Consider the following 15,782-nt stretch of genomic DNA (forward strand, 5'->3'; position numbering starts at 1 on the left):
GAAAGCTGAATTTGCATGTTTTGCAATAGAGAACAAAATCGGAAGAGATGGGAGTTAATATAATAGGCTGAAACATTATGCCCAAGATGGACGACCTCACTGAGCTCCAATGGGAGATGAAGTGCCTCCGAAAGGCGGACAGATAACCCCGATCATGCGTCAGTGCGTTTGCGATCACTCACCTGAACAGGAAGACTCGACGCAGCACAGCGCAGCAACAGGTAGGCCTCCTTTAACACCTGCTTTTTCTCTTTTAGTGACCAACAATCGATACCTATCCCTGGTTGGTTGTTGAGAATGAGTGCATTAATAATTATGCCTGCCCGATCATTATTTTCTAAACAAAGCAGACTCAGTAAATGCAAACCCAAACTATGTCGGCCTGCAGCAGAATTAATCCACCCATGTATAGGAAGTGCGATTGACTTGATCGTGAGCGGTTCGGCCACATGGAGATCATGTTCGCTGGAAACCGAAACTACAGCGACGAGTTAGTCCAGACCGACCAGAACCACCGAAGTTAAACACACAGTGATCGAACTTTGTTTGAGTTTGGTCGGTACGTTTTACTGATTTACGTTAATTCGCACATCACTCGCATACAAAGACTATAGTTTGCACGTTCGTCCTGCTACGGCGCAAAGATGCATTACGTCACGTTCTCGGTATTTTTGTGGTTATTTGTTGTTGCAGTCTGCAGCGGATTCCTTTCAGTTAAAAAGTTAGTGAATACTTTTTTTTTTACACTTGTTGGCTATTTTATGACTCACTATTCGCTTTAGATTTCGTTTCGGCGCAGAATTTGTTTTTTAGATACCCCGTTTTGGTTATAACATTAACTGAACACACCTGAGCCGTTAGCACAACGTTATATGAAAGCAAGATGATATAATTTACCATATATGTTGTCTATTCATTATTTGCTATTCGATAGAGGACTCTGCTGGTGTAAGGCAAATGTCGGTGTAAATCAAATACTAGTAAAAATCTAATACTGGGTAAAACTGGTTCAAGAAAGTGTAATACTTGTGTTCATCCATGTAATGCTTGGCGGGGGGCACAACCAGAAGCTTCTTGCTGTGAGGCGACGGTGCTATCCACCACACCACCGTACCGCCTAACTACCGGTGTTAGATGCTTTAATACTGGTTCAATGCGGTTTAATACTGGTGTAAGGTGGTTTAATACTGTGTTAAGACAGTTTAATACTGGTGTAAGGTGGTTTAACACTGAAGAAAAATAGTTTTATACTGTTATACTGGTGTAAACTGGTGTAAAGCAGTTTAATATTGTTTATTATAATCCCTCCCCTGATCCCCTATTTCATTGGCACATTTTATCAACTCAAAATATATAAAGTTCCCACTAAAACAAAGTTAAATAAATCAGCCAACATTCTACGATAAGCTATGCTTATTTCTGATGTCTTACTCTGAGTTTTCTGTCTTTCTAGGGCCTGTCGTCCTGTCTGTGATTGAGACTGAAAGAAGGTATTCAAAAATGGACCATCCACAAGCTTTAGAGCTCACGTGCCCCATCTGCTTACAGCTCTTCTCGGAGCCCGCTTCTCTTCCCTGTGGTCACATCTATTGCCTTGCCTGCCTTCAGACCATGGGAGAAGGCCTTGACCAACACAGCTGCCCTGAGTGCCAGGCAGAGTACCAGGGAACCAACGCCTTGGTGAAAAGCCTCAAAATGAGCAGCATCATAGAGACCTACAAAGCCAATGCTGGGAAAGTCAATTCCACTGGCAACCCTTCTGATGGGGACCTTTCAAAGATCAAGAGGGTTGGTAACTCTCTTACAGACAAATCAAACACAAAAAGCCACCAGGACACAGAACCGTCTGGAGCAAGCCGGGCGGAGGGCGCAGTGTGTGAGGGAAAGCACGGCTTTCAAAGTGGGTCTGGATCCACGGAGCGGTCCTTTCCGTTGGGTCAACAACAAGGGGGTGGCAAGGGCAAGACTGAAATGGACGAACCTAAATTTAGAATGGCTTCTCAAGTTACAGAGTTGAGCCTCAAGTTGGAGATGTCCGAGAGTGTGCTGAGGAAGGAGAAGGAATGCGAGCTGGAGCTGTCCACTGCTAACGGTCAGCTGAGAGAGAAAGCGCGCAGACTTTTAGGGCAGATAGCGGAGTTGTCGCGGAGCTACACCGCGCAGGTGATGCAGCTTATAGAAGAAGAGCTAGGTCCGGGCGAGGCGAGCGTAGGCGGTCGGGTCAGCCAAGCCGCCGACCTGACGAATCAGCTGAGACAAGCGATGCTCAGGGCGGAGTCCCTCCTGACTGAGGACAATGAGGCTGCGTTTCGCGACGAGCTTCAGACTCTACAGCCACTCTTCGCGGAACTGATGGCGAGGCCGGTGGGAGAAGAGGACGACCACCACGTGGCATCGAAGCTCAACTCTGCACGCGCCTGTCCCAAGCTGGAGGAAATGAACGCCGCGTTTCGGGAAAAATCTGGCGAGATCCAGCGCTCCCTTCGAAACACCATCAACCCTTCAGAGGTGACCTTTGACCCGGACACAGCCCACCCCAACCTGGTCCTCTCAAGGGACTTGAAGACGGTGACTTTCAGCACTACCAAGCAGCCCTACCCATCGTCGCCCCAGAGGTTCACCAACTTCTTCCAGGTCCTCAGCAGCCAGAGCTTCCATGACGGCGAACATTGCTGGGAGATGGAGCTCGATGGCTCCCCGTGGATCGTTGGTTTGTGCTACAGCGGAAAGCTAGCGCGCAGCGGGTTGCCCTCGGCTGTGGAAAGCAGCCGATGCTCCTGGTGTCTGATGTGGTTCAACAACTTGCTCACGGCCTTTGAGCAGGGTCACGATGTGCCGCTGAAGAAGACCACAGTGTCGCGCAGGCTGGAGATCAGACTGAGTTTCAAGACCCACAGGCTGAGCTTCTACAACGTGAGCCCCAGCAGCGGGAAGACTCACGTGTACACGTTTAAGGCTAACCTGACTGAACCAGTGCGCCTGGCCTACAGGATGATGTCAGGGAACCCTCAAGGCCGTGTCACTATTTATTCATAATCAGAACTGTATTTCTATCAACTGTGTATCCTTACCAAATGTGATGCAGAAAGAGAACATTTATTTTATATAAGTCTTATGTTGTGTCTTGATACCTGATCACCCACACACTTTTGCCTCATATGTGTGAGGCTTGTGTGATTACATATGATCATTTCTAAAATCTACATATAATCTACATATATAATAAATATAAATGTGACTGTTGTTGCAGTGTGCCTGCAACATGCAAAATAATGTGCCATATATTGTGTTTTATGTTTTTTCATTTCCATCTTTATGTCCATCTCAAAAACAAATAACATTAATTGGGGCTTTGTTATATTCCTGTGTTACACTAAGTATCAGAGTGCTAACATAACAAAACCATGGGTCCTAAATCAAAGCAGCTAAATGGAGTTCAAACATCATCAATTGAATTATTTGCACCTGCACCTTTCCTTTTGTGGAGGGTCAAAATGTCCTCTGTGAAAAAGTGGTATTCTATTCCAAGCTTCATCATGTGTTCATCATATTCATAGTATTACATAAGAAGATGACAATCTCCCCTAACTTGTATAATACTTGCCTTGGCTTAAATAAATATAAAAAACGAAACCTAAATCCCTCAGCCTGCCTCTTCTATCTAACGTCAGGTAAACAGCAATAAACTACGTCACAGTTCCATCTCGCGAGACTTCCCTCGCGAGACTTCCCCCTCCTGTTTGGTGAGAGTGTCAGCTGACCTCACTGGGAAAAATTGTTAACGAAACAGCAACAGCAATGTCCTTTATCGCTGATCAATTTATTGATCGATTACAGCGTGTATGACAGCGTATCAAGCATACGCTTAATTTACTTCTTAAACATTTTGCAGCAGTCGTACTACTGAATTGGTAAGATGTTTGTATTTGTACCAGTGAAAGCTGTCGTTACGTCGGGTCGACAGCATCGCACTTGCATTTGTATCACGTTTGTTTTGATGCTAACTGGAGCTAGTGGGCTTTTATAAAACGTGGTGGCTATTTCTCATACTTACATATTGTCGTTCTTGGCTGTCTTTGTGTCTGACAGTAGTTCGAATGAGATCGTTTTTAATTTGACAAACAAGCTTCCTCCGAGACCGCAATTAGCAAGTTGTAAGTAGCAGCGCTAGCAGACGTCTGATATCGCCTCCGCTAAAATGAAAGTATTGTGATAAACCAGATGCTCAAATCCTGTTATGGGGCTGTCATCATTACGTTATCATTAACTAACTGGCCGTTACCACCTCAACCCGACTCCAGCAAGAGCTGTTTTCAGTTATTCTTCTTATCTTATTAATGTTGTTTATAGCCAACGTCAAGCAATGCACCGTTACTGTATCACGTCCATTCCCCTTATCGACGCTAACGGGGTCAACGCTGTACGTCCCCCCCCCCCTATTGTGAGTTTTTTGGGACTTCAAATTCAACAACACACATGGCCGAGATGGAGGTCAATCTAGTCACATAATGTGTATGGTAACGTGTAGGAATCGGTTTTTAAACAGAGCTAAGTCTATTACATGGCCTTATACATCCTTGTATGCAGGTAGAGGACTTTCCATAACAAAAGCAGACTATTTATTTGTCCCCCCCAGGGTTCCCGACACCATGCTAGCCACAGTGACTGCTGTGCTTAGGTTTGCTCAATACAATGGCAGTATTTCACCCACAACCTTTGAGAACACATCAACATTCCCAACATGGCAACCCGATACTGAGGCCAACATCTCAAAGCCGCACAAGTGTCTTCAAGTCTTGTACGAGGACATTGGAGACTCCAGGTAAATTGTTGCATAATGTTGGAGACTTTTAAACAAAGTGCAACATGGCAAAAAAAATACAAAATGTACTATTATAGTTTTAAAAAGTTCTGTATTGACCCCTCCTCACATTCCTCTCTGTCTTTAGGGTGCGGTTCTGGGACATTTTACTGCTCGTGCCCAATGTGGCCTTCTTCGTATTCCTGATGTGGAAGCTGCCCTCAGCCCGGGCAAAGATCAGACAAACCTCCAGCCCCATCTTTGTCACCTTTTACTTGCTGGTATGACACACACTAGTGGAACATCAATAGTAATCATAGTGAATATTTCTTTATTCTCAACCCAATAATGTTTTTATTGGGTTGAGAAGACAGATTATTGTCTATAATATAACATGTTTGGTTTTGTTATTTCCTAGGTCTTTGTTGTAGCGGCTGTTGGAATCACCCGGGCCGTGGTGTCCATGACCGTTAGTGCGTCGAGCGCTGCTACCATCATAGACAAAGTAAGGAAGTAGATTCAACACTGGTAACTTTGTCACGCAAATGTGAGCTTGTTGGAGTTTTTTTTCTTCATTTCTATTCACTGGTAGTAAATGACAGATTTGTAGCATAAGTACTTTCCCTGGACCCAAATGGCTGTCATCATCTCCCCTTTTATTGAATACTGAGAGCGGCTAATATGAACTTCAGCATGACTTTGCTTGGCGTTCATGTCCAAAAGGACATGGCTGACATTCCTCACATACCAGTCCGATCCCTAGTGGAGTTCAGAGTGTCCCTGACTGTGATTGCTGCAAATGAAAAAACATAGACATGATTATATAATCTGACCTGATTTCTATTTCGGTCTGCTCTGCCGCAGTGGGTACTCATCATGTCTGTTGTCTCTCCAGGTGCTGTGGGAAATCACACGTTTCTTCCTGCTGGCGATTGAGCTCAGTGTCGTCATCTTGGGACTGGCTTTCGGTCAGTTAGCTCTGCTAGTTTCATTTCTCATTTACTGTTGTCTCTGAACCCGTGTGGTGTTTCGGTCTATTTTCACACAAGTCATTTATTTAAAGGCTCAGTTAATAATTCCGGACTGAATGCCTGTATGGTTTTTATATTCTCTCAAGCCTCTTTCTTTATTCATGTGAAGGTCACCTGGAGAGCAAATCTAGCATAAAGCGAGTGCTGGCCATCACCGCTGTGCTGGCTCTGGGCTACTCCATCACACAGGTAGTGGCTGATGATAGGACACTGTGGGACATTTTGGTAAGTTGTCATCCTGAATTCAACCCGAGTAAATGATTTGTTGTTCTAGGGCACACTAGAGATCCTGTATCCTGACAGCCACCTGTCCGCTGAGGACTTCAACATCTACGGTCACGGGGGACGGCACTTCTGGTTGGCCAGCTCCTGCTTCTTCTTCCTGGTTAGTAACTTACAACTCTGCAGCAGTAGCAGCGTGAGGAATGAAATACAATTCATACCTGATAACTGATGTCCAGCAGTAGATTGATGATGTAATCCTTTTTTAGGTGTATTCTTTGATTGTGGTGTTGCCTAAAACTCCAGTGAGGGAGAGGATATCTCTTCCGTGTAAGTTAATGATTTTATTCAAACAGATTAATTAAACAGATTAAAATTAAAATTAAAATTAGTAACAGTGCATTGTGTATAATGTACTCCATGTTACTATACATGGATGTTCTGCACTTTTTTTTACCACTGGCTGATTGCATTAATTGAAAGAATGTGTCCTCTGCTGCCTATTAATATTTCTTTTACTTCTTTTGTCAAGCAAAGAGGAGTTTCTATGTGTATGCCGGCATCCTGTCTTTACTGAACCTCGTGCAGGGCCTTGGCAGTGCCCTGCTATGTGCTGGAATCATAGAGGGACTCTGGTCAGTATTATTATTATTATCCATAAGTTTAATTGATTTTTGGCTTCATAGCAGTTATCCCCATAAGAGGGTGGATTAATGCAGCACATGCTTTTCAAAAAATGTGTATTTACCTGGGGGATATTTTTAAACCTTCTTTTAGTTGAATTTGCAATTACGGGGTGATGAATTGTTATCCTGGGGGAGTTTCGGGCGGCTGTAAGATGGGGAACATAACCAGGAATCAGGAAATCAGGAATCATTTATTGCCAAAATATGTCAAACATACAAGGAACTTGTCTTGGCGGTTGGTGCGTAACACTAGACACAAAACAGACAATAGACAACAAGACAGCAGTGCACAAGTAATAAAATAAAATGAAATGCTAATGCGATGGGTTAGTAGAATAAGGCTATGGGTTAGTATGAAATAAGAGAATAAAGTTAAAAATATTAAAAAAGTTAAAAAATAAAGTGCACAGATGTTTTGGATTGAATTCTTTTGGCAGAAACGTTTTGGTTGTGCTTTCTGTATCTACTGAAGCCGCAGTGTCCTTATGTCTTCTAACTTTAAATAAGACTGTTCACAGTGTGACACCTGTCTTTTTTATTATTGTGTTTTGTGAAACAGCTGTGTGGACATCACCACCTTCCTGTACTTCTCCACCTTCGCGCCGCTCATTTATGTCACATTCCTCAAGGGCTTCTTTGGGTTTGTACAAGGAATCGTGTAACAAAACGGAACAGACACTTCTACATTTGCGCTTACAACAGTTGGACTTGTTTCTTCCATATTTCACTGCTCTCTTCTTCTCCACAGTTCAGAGCCCAAGATCCTGTTCTCTTACAAGTCACAGCTGGATGAGCCGGATGAAAGTGACGTCCACCTTCCCCCGACTGTCGCTACAACCATTGGCCGTAAGGAGCTGACTGACCAGGGCCTGTTCTACTCCTCCACCCAGATTGACGGCTCTGGTCCCGGCAGCTCTCGTATGGTGGGAGCGTACCTGGATGATGTTGCTTCCGGGCCCTATGGGTCCAGCAGCATTAACGGCGTTGACGCTGACCGCTGGAGACCTGTCAATGTGTGAATGAAACAAAGAGGAGAATGGAAGAACAAAGCAGATTATACAGCTGGACTGAGATTTTGTGCGTGCGTGATGCAGGGGCGCCCAAATAAAAAAAAGAAACAAAGAAGTTGGACACCAAGGACTGTTGATCTTGGTCTTGCTTTGAGGCCCAGATAAGTTAAAGAGCCAATGATCTGGAGGCCTGAGATTTAGCTACTGCTTTTGTAACACTGTTGCCAGCGTGCTCTGCTGCTTTGGCGTCACACTATGAGTACCGTTCCTGATTGTGCCGCCGTATGGATTTTGTTCAACGTGCGTGGATGTGGGCGCCGACTGATTCGGCTCACCTCATATTCTGTCATTCCCGCATCGAGCAACGACTGCTCCATCCCCAATAATTAAGTTTTAACCCCATTTTAAGTATCAAAGTCTTTTAAAATTGGACATTTGTATTCACCATTACTCATCTGTACATTCCAACTAAAAGCTTTGAGTAACAGCATCTAAACTCACTTTGTCTACTGCCCTGTATTAGATGTGTGGCTTAACTGGCTGACTCTTTACAAAGGGAAACGACCGGCGCTGGTTCATTTTGAAAGGAGTTCTGTCTTACGGAAAGGATTGTGTGATGTTTGCCACTGCAATATGATAAGAAAATCTGCATTACCTAGGTACAGGCATGGCATTGACCCTCAAGATCACAATCCATCTGTAATGCTCTCCAGTGTGAATTAACTAAACACCTATGCGAATCTCCATTTGGATCTCAGTTATGAGCTTTTTTTTTTAATCTGTCTTTTGTTTCCGCTATTATTTATTTCAGACTTTTGCTTTAATTTCGTATACATTTGAATCATTCCTGCTACTGAAGGCACATTTGCTAGCTTCACAGCCCTTTTAGAATGACTTGTTATGTGTGTGTGATTTGAACCACAAACTTTTTTGTTCATTCCAAATTAGACATTCCCTCATTCCATATCGGCATATGTGCCTCAGCTCTGCTTGCTTTTAACAGGGGTGCTGATCCAAAGCTTTTAGTTATTATTATTATTATTATTATGTTTATGCCAATATCTATTTGTCCCGTGGTTGGATTTTCCAGAGTGTTCTTAAGGTGCTCAAATTATACCATAAACAATATTGCGAAATGTTATGGTTTCAAATCATGGTATTTATACAATGTAATTAAATAGATCTTATCTACATATTAGGAGAGGCTCAGGTACCTGGTATTTCCGAGAATGTTCATTATAAGACAGTGTCGAGAGAAAGCTACTGGACTGTGGCAGAGCAAACTTTCCTCTATTATCAATTTTGGTTGTCAAGTTTTTTTTCTTCTTTGTTCAGCTGGTGAAATACATTATTTTACATCTATTGGTAACAGTGAAATATTATACTGTATTCTTCATAAACATTTCCTTTCTCCTACCAAGAAAGAATGATAAATGCATGTGTTCCCTGAAAAGTCTCTATCTTTGGTATGAATGGTTTAGTCTATTAAAGCCAGCCATATTCATAGATAGTGGTCACTTGGATGCAGGACAAATAGAGATACGTGTATTTTGTCATCATTTTAAAGCAACAACATTGTACATAATTGGTATGTATCAAAGTAATGACAGTATTTACCTGACTCATAGAAATATGATATATTCAAATTTAAGTGCCGGTGATTACTGCTGTATAACTTGGGAGTTAGAATAGTGATCAGGAAGTTAGTTTGCTGAATCACTACATGCAGTTGACAATATGCAATTATTATCAAGGTCCTCTCTCAATAGATTTTTGATTATGAAATCATTTTGCAAATGATCTGTAATTTTGCCTTTTTAAATGCATTGATTGTATAACATTCAGCCCTTACTAATGTAAAATTTTAAAGCATTCCTTGACCAACAGAATAAACCATGGACTCTCAATTGTTTGCAGCGATTGAACATCATACCATGCACTGGCTGTTTTTTGGTAATTCATTACTTTCCATTGTCGGACTTCCTCTCTTGTGTGCATTGTTCTGTTTAACTCGTAGACTGCAGTTTCTTTCCTTAAATTGTGTTTGTCTTTAAACGTTTCACATTAGTTGGACTGGTTCAACTACAATTCCCATCGTCCCTTTAATTCACGCGTCTATGAGTCACGAGAGCAAATTATTTTACCCAGCCAATGAGATAAGAGGATACTGCAGCGGCAGTTTGACATTGGATTATTTCAGGCACCGGTCGCTGTGGAGGCGACTCGAGCCTCTCTCTCTCTCGCTCACATTTATGTCTGCGTCCCATTACCCGAAACGCGTGTTTGTTGTTTTTCTCCAACAAGGAGCCCACTGACAGCTGGTGAACATGGGAGGTAACGGCAGCACGTCCAGGAAAGTCTCGTTCGGACTCGACGAGAATGAGAAGGTCACCGTAATGGAAGGAGTGAAGGTAACGTTTTACAGAGCGTAACGTTTTCTTCTTATCGCTCAAGTCCAGAGGGCCAAAGTTACAGCTGTTTACCGTGTCGGACGTGGCGACTGAAGCTAATGGTGGGTTAACGTTAGCTAACGTTAGTAACGTAAGGCGTCTCGCGGCGGTCTGAGGGTCACTGAAAGGGTCACGTGTCCTCAGGTGAACCCGCGCACCGTCTCTTCGACGCGCTCCCATGGCGTTACCGTTATTCTCCGCCTCGGATAGCTGAGTTAACGTTAGCTTTATAAGCCTTGACGTACAATTAAATACGAGGCAGACATTTACGCAGCCAATGAAGCGGCTTTAAGTTGCTAGCATGTTTTATTTGCTAACGTTAGTCAACAGAGTCGCGTAGATTTACGACTATTTTTTATTTAAGGGAATTGTGGCCTTGCATGTACAGGTAATGTGAGTTGACTCTTAAAGTTGGGCAGTTTTCTTTAACACATCATTTTCAATTGGATTTCTCTGGTGAACCTTCACATTGTAACGTTACAGTAGGAGAGTAAATACATATAGTGTTCTTCATGCCATGTAGGAGATACTTACTCGTTGTCTTATTCCGGACGGTCAGAGATGTCATCCACAGCTGTACAGCAGCACATGTGCAGCATGTTAAGTGACTTGCTCAAGATGATTTCAGCTGGCTAGGTGATGGACTCCTCAACCTGTGAGCCTTTAATCCGATGCTTTCCAAGACACTAAGGGGCTTGTGTGTGTGTGTGTGTGTGTGTGTGTGTGTGTGTGTTTACTCTCCCTTCCCTGTCCAGCTCTCAAATGATGTGCTCCGGCGGATGAGGGACTCTCAGGGGACTGATGGCGCCAAGCCACACAAACCACCACCAAGTAAGTCCAAAAGTCCTTTTCTTGTCTCACAGAGATCCCATTGTGAGACCCACTGTATAAGCAAGCACATCCTCTTACAGGGACTGACAAGAACAGAACAGCTGTGTTCCAAGTTGTGGAAAAGGGATAATAAAGGAGACCCAAACGGGTGTGATTTAGTGACTCAAATGTAATAAGACTAATACTAATAAGACTACACATTTCTTTTCAGATAACTGTCCCAATGTGTAGCTCAAATAACCTTTACTTGTAATGTCTGATAGTACTGAATTGTATCCCACGTTATTTCCAGGTCCAAAACCAACAGGGCCCTCCTCTACAGAAGTCCAGGAAGAATTCCGCAAAAAGTAGGTTCTCGAAATGTCACTGTCGCTTTTCGTTGTTATCCTGCCATATTCGGTGAAAAAGCCGTTATAACTCTGTATGAACCTATGCATTTGTATTGGCTAACCTGGAATTAGTTAGTTATTAGTTTTAGTTCAACTTCTGCCAAAAATGTTATTCTATCCCATAATACTTTTGGACCCCCTGTGTTGACACATGCAACTAATGGCCAATGGAGCTGACTGATGAATGTAATAGACACTTGATGCGAATGTGCAATGTTTATACAGAACACACACACACACACACACACACGCAGAGTGACCTGTCAACACTCCCTCTGGTGACTTACTCCGCCTGTAGAGCAGGTATGTTGCTATGCTGGTAGAATGCTCACAGACTATCCTGAATCTCTGTAGATTTCAACAATTCTTAGCCACTGCAAATATAATGCTGTTTCATGAAAATATATTAGACGGAGTAGATAGTATGTTATTATCAGTGTAAGAAAATAAAAGTGACAAATGGATTCTTGTTCAAGTCACCAGTTGTTGCAGGTACTGTAGAATAAGCATTTTATGAAACCAAATACATTATCGCTGCAATTTACAGGAACATTTAATACAATTTTATATACATACATTTTCTGCCAAATTTTGTTTCTTATTTTATATTAATGTAATACTTAAATTGTTCAATTTAGGAAAGCAATAATTTTATGTCATGATAATTATTATTTCATGTTATATTGGCTTTTGGAGGCTTCACACCAAAACTATTGGTGTCCGTGTTGATCAACAGAAACCAGAATTTCTTACTGGGTTGCTCTTTGTGTGAACAAGGACTTGTATGGTTAGCAGACTTGAGGTTGAATGAAAGTTAAGAAAGTGTTTATCTTCCCCTCATTCAGCTTTGAGCGTCATCAGGCTCTGGTGCAGGAGCAGTTGGCCAGACTGGCTCAGAAAGAGAGAGAGATGGCAGGAACCCAGGGCCTGGGTGAGCTGACCCCTGCCCTTCTCATGGAGAAAGGAAAAGCCCACGAGGAGCAAGAAAAAGCAAAGATTCTGGTTCGTGTCCCTTTCCTGGGTCTATAGCTGCACTTTCCACTTGTAGTCCTGAACCGTTGTGCTTGTTCTCCTGAAAATATTGGTTCATTTATTACATTACAGGTCATTTAGCTGATGCTTTTATCCAAAGCGACTTACATTACATTTTTAACCCATGGCTTTTTACATTTTTGCAACGGGGAGCAATTAGGTGTTAGGTGTCTTGCTCAGGGACACTTCGACATGGGACAGACATATCTCAGAGTGACATTTTACATTATATGTCATTTAGACTTTGTCAATACAGCAGAACACCTATGTTACTCCGTGGCTGTGACCGTGTAGACAAGAAGCCCCAAGAAGAACTTTCTTCAGTCAAATGTATCAAGAGAGTCATTATGTACCTTTTTTTTCCCTCTGTTTTGTAAGTGTGTCCTCTGAAGCCGACAAAGGAAGCCATTGATTATGTTTAACAAAAATGTGGTAAGGTAATGCTTCATTTTTAAGCCCAAACTTAAGATTTATTTAAAAAAAAATAATTAAAACATTTTTAAAACCAATATTTCTAATGCATAGTTTCTTATCACTAGTGAGTGAGTTTGTAAGTGTATTTTGTGATTCAGGCAGGTTGAGTCCTTAACTAAAATTGTGACATTTTAATATTTCAAATATAGATGCGTACAGATACATATCTCAGAGTGACATTTTACATTATATCTCAGAATATATGTTTATAAATACAACTTGTGTCTTTTAAGACATAGACATTCCAAATTCAGGATGTAACTTGATTTCACATTAGACCATAATCATTTGTTAGCAAGAGCTATATATTTCCTTTCCTGCAGAAACCCTTTCTAGAACTCAACAGCACCCTCTACTGTTAAACGTTTCAATAGCACCTCTGGGCTGTGTCACTGTTAAATCATGGAATTATTAGGATGTTCATCTAAACCCTGGTTTCTATATACAGAGGGCAACCATCTCTACCAGTGTGGAGTTGCTCTGAGACAGTAAGGAGAGCAGTCTCTGTGGAATGGCCTGCCTTGAAGCCTGACTGGCGGGGGTCAAGGAGATTGTTATGGTGGAGATAGGAGGGACCGGTCTGTAGTTGTTTTCTTCAGAAGGATTGAGGGTAGGTTTCTTAAGGAGTGGGTTTACTCTTGTCTCCTTCAGCGAGTTGGGAAAACATCCAGATAACAGAGCATTGTTGATGAGACAGGGGAGGAAAGGAAGGTCAGGAGCGATAGATTGTAGAAGATGTGATGGAATGGAGGAGGGCAGGTGGTTGGACGGGCAGAGGTTACTAGGGTAAGAATTTGGTTAGGAGACGGGGGTGAAAGAGGGAAGCGAAGGCGATAGAGGTGAAGTCAGTGGGACGCAAGTAGTAGTAGGTGGGTTTGAGAAAGAGGAGCGTATGTCAGCTAGTTTCTTGGTGAAGTAGTTGACAAAGTCACCCGGAAGAAGGGGGCAGGGAGGACGAGGACTAGGGGGTTCAGGGAGGTTGGAGAAGATAGAAAAGAGTTTTTTGGGGTTAGAAAATGAAGATTCAATTCTGGATTGGTAGAAAGAGCTTTTGGCAGCAGAGATTGAAGCAGAAAAAGAGGAGATGTGGCGCAGGAGTAGAGCGGGTGCGCCGGGTACCACAAGGTTGGCGGTTCTAGCCCCAGCTGCTCGATGTCCTATGCCGAAGTGTCCCTGAGCAAGACACCGAACCCCTAATTGCTCCCCGGCCAAAAATGTATAAGCCATGGGTTAAAAATGCAATGTAAGTTGCTTTGGATAAAGGTGTCAGCTAAATGACCTGTAATGTAATGTAATGAAATTAAATGAGAGAAGAGATTGAAAGTTGTCAGATTGTTTATATTTACGATTATTAACTGTTCAAATGGTCCCAAAGCAATTCTGTCGTCTCACGCTCCCCCGCCTTCCAGCTGTAGTCTGGTTTAGAAAGCGCCATGTAAAGAAGAAATGCGTTGTTTGCAACGTGATTGCATGTTTGTGTTTGTTGACACGTACTCCTGTAGAAGTCAGATTGATAACAAGTCAATCAACAGTGCAGCATGTGAGCCCAAAGAGAGGTGATTACTAGCGAGGTTTGTTTTGTTTCACACGTGTGAATTTGTCTTTTTATATTCTTACTTACATGTACACACTGATGAGCTGTGATTGATTGCTGTTGTTCACTTGCGATCCCCTCCCCGCCTGTTTTTTTCTCTTTCTTTGCTCTGTTAATATCAGGCACTTTGCGTTTTTCTACAACCCTGACTGTCCTCTCCAATTAATTTGTCCCACAGCGTGTTTTCGTTGTGTTGGCCAGCTGTGATGAATACTCAACAAAGCCGCCGGCGTAGCTTACACTGATATGGGCTCAATTTAATGATGATGTATCACAACTCAAGACAGAAGTCTCTTACTGCAAAGCTTTGTTAGCTTCTTTTTCGTGACTTGACAAGTCAATACATCCAGTTAGTGTATGCATGTGCTTGTGTGTGCAGGCGTTGGGTGGGTGCAGGAATTGTAGAGAACAAGAAGTGACCCAACTCTGCCATTGGTGATGGTTGTGTTTGAGGGAGCATCTGCCTTCGTAGACTCTGTTCACATTTGTGATTGGATATCACTTTTGGGGTTTTTTCTCCACACGTCATTGATTCCAGCTGCATTCCCCTTGCATTCTAAAGGGCCGTGATCAGGTGTAACCATCCAAGTGCAGCACAGCAATATCTTTACAAATCAGATAATTGTTTTTTTTCTGCTTTATTATTTCTCTGAACCCCCTCACACAGACACATGCACACAACAGAACAAAAAAGCAGACATTATTGTCTCTCAAGATTAAAAATGGAAATTATTCATATTGGTGTTGCTTTACCACAGCTTCTGAGCAGGTTGAGACTCCCTTGGAAACTGTTAAAGCTCTGCCACCATCAATTCTCTCCGCTCAGCGGGTGGGCTCCCCTCACCTCTGCATTCTCCTCCACCCACTTTACATCTACGACACAGCGGGATACTTTAAAAAAAAAAAGTCTCCACCCATTTCCACAATAAAACGCTCTACTTTGAGTAGTTTGTGGACTGCCCTATTTCCCGGAGGAGAAGGTACACACACATGAATGCATTCGCACACGTACTGCTGTGATGCCATCCCAATACACAAAGACATATAGCAAGACCCCCCCTCCACCCTCCAGCCTATTTCCCCTCATGGACTCCTGGCTCCGCAGCAGGCAAGCCGTGCGTTAGTGTTGAGTTAATGAGAGGGGGAGCAACGTATGGAGGCAAACCTTGTCAGAGAGCCGATCTCCTCCCAACACCGCCTCCGGCTGCCTGTCACAAACACTGACATTAGCCATTTACTCGTGTCTCATGCCAGCCGCCACC

At 42.9% G+C, this 15,782-nt stretch overlaps 3 protein-coding genes across 7 annotated transcripts in view; all 3 read left to right on the top strand.

Annotated features, from left to right (window-relative positions):
* Positions 1-50: 50 nt before the first annotated feature.
* Positions 51-3,639, top strand: trim107 (tripartite motif containing 107). The gene is made up of 2 exons (XM_040203504.2): positions 51-221; positions 1,454-3,639. Exons 1-2 carry the CDS (start codon positions 110-112, stop codon positions 3,034-3,036), a joined length of 1,695 nt encoding a protein of 564 aa, XP_040059438.2. The 5' UTR covers positions 51-109; the 3' UTR covers positions 3,037-3,639.
* Positions 3,640-3,720: 81 nt separating this feature from the next.
* tpra1 (transmembrane protein, adipocyte asscociated 1) lies at positions 3,721-9,682 on the top strand. 2 transcript variants are annotated; one of them, XM_040203506.2, is made up of 11 exons: positions 3,721-3,911; positions 4,637-4,822; positions 4,950-5,082; positions 5,220-5,306; positions 5,697-5,769; positions 5,942-6,021; positions 6,107-6,217; positions 6,324-6,384; positions 6,587-6,689; positions 7,300-7,380; positions 7,489-9,682. In XM_040203506.2, the coding sequence occupies exons 2-11, from the start codon at positions 4,650-4,652 to the stop codon at positions 7,757-7,759; spliced, it is 1,173 nt and encodes a 390-aa protein (XP_040059440.1). In that variant the 5' UTR covers positions 3,721-3,911; positions 4,637-4,649; the 3' UTR covers positions 7,760-9,682. The 2 variants fall into 2 exon arrangements, with proteins under 2 accessions (XP_040059440.1, XP_040059441.1); XM_040203507.2 differs by having other exon boundaries at positions 3,765-3,911; positions 4,615-4,822.
* Positions 9,683-9,848: 166 nt separating this feature from the next.
* chchd6b (coiled-coil-helix-coiled-coil-helix domain containing 6b) overlaps positions 9,849-15,782 on the top strand; it is a 51,248-nt gene continuing 45,314 nt past the window's right edge. For 2 of the 4 annotated variants that reach the window (XM_040203508.2, XM_078092578.1), the window contains exons 1-4: positions 9,856-10,161; positions 10,956-11,031; positions 11,324-11,378; positions 12,266-12,422. In XM_040203508.2, coding sequence (XP_040059442.2) covers positions 10,078-10,161; positions 10,956-11,031; positions 11,324-11,378; positions 12,266-12,422 — 372 coding nt within the window. In that variant the 5' untranslated portion in view covers positions 9,856-10,077. Of the gene's footprint in view, positions 10,162-10,955; positions 11,032-11,323; positions 11,379-12,265; positions 12,423-15,782 lie in introns of all 4 variants that reach the window. The other 2 variants (XM_040203510.2, XM_078092579.1) reach the window with 2 other exon arrangements.

This window comes from Gasterosteus aculeatus, chromosome 17 (genome assembly GCF_964276395.1).
Source record: "Gasterosteus aculeatus chromosome 17, fGasAcu3.hap1.1, whole genome shotgun sequence".
In the NCBI taxonomy this organism is placed as follows: domain Eukaryota; kingdom Metazoa; phylum Chordata; class Actinopteri; order Perciformes; family Gasterosteidae; genus Gasterosteus; species Gasterosteus aculeatus.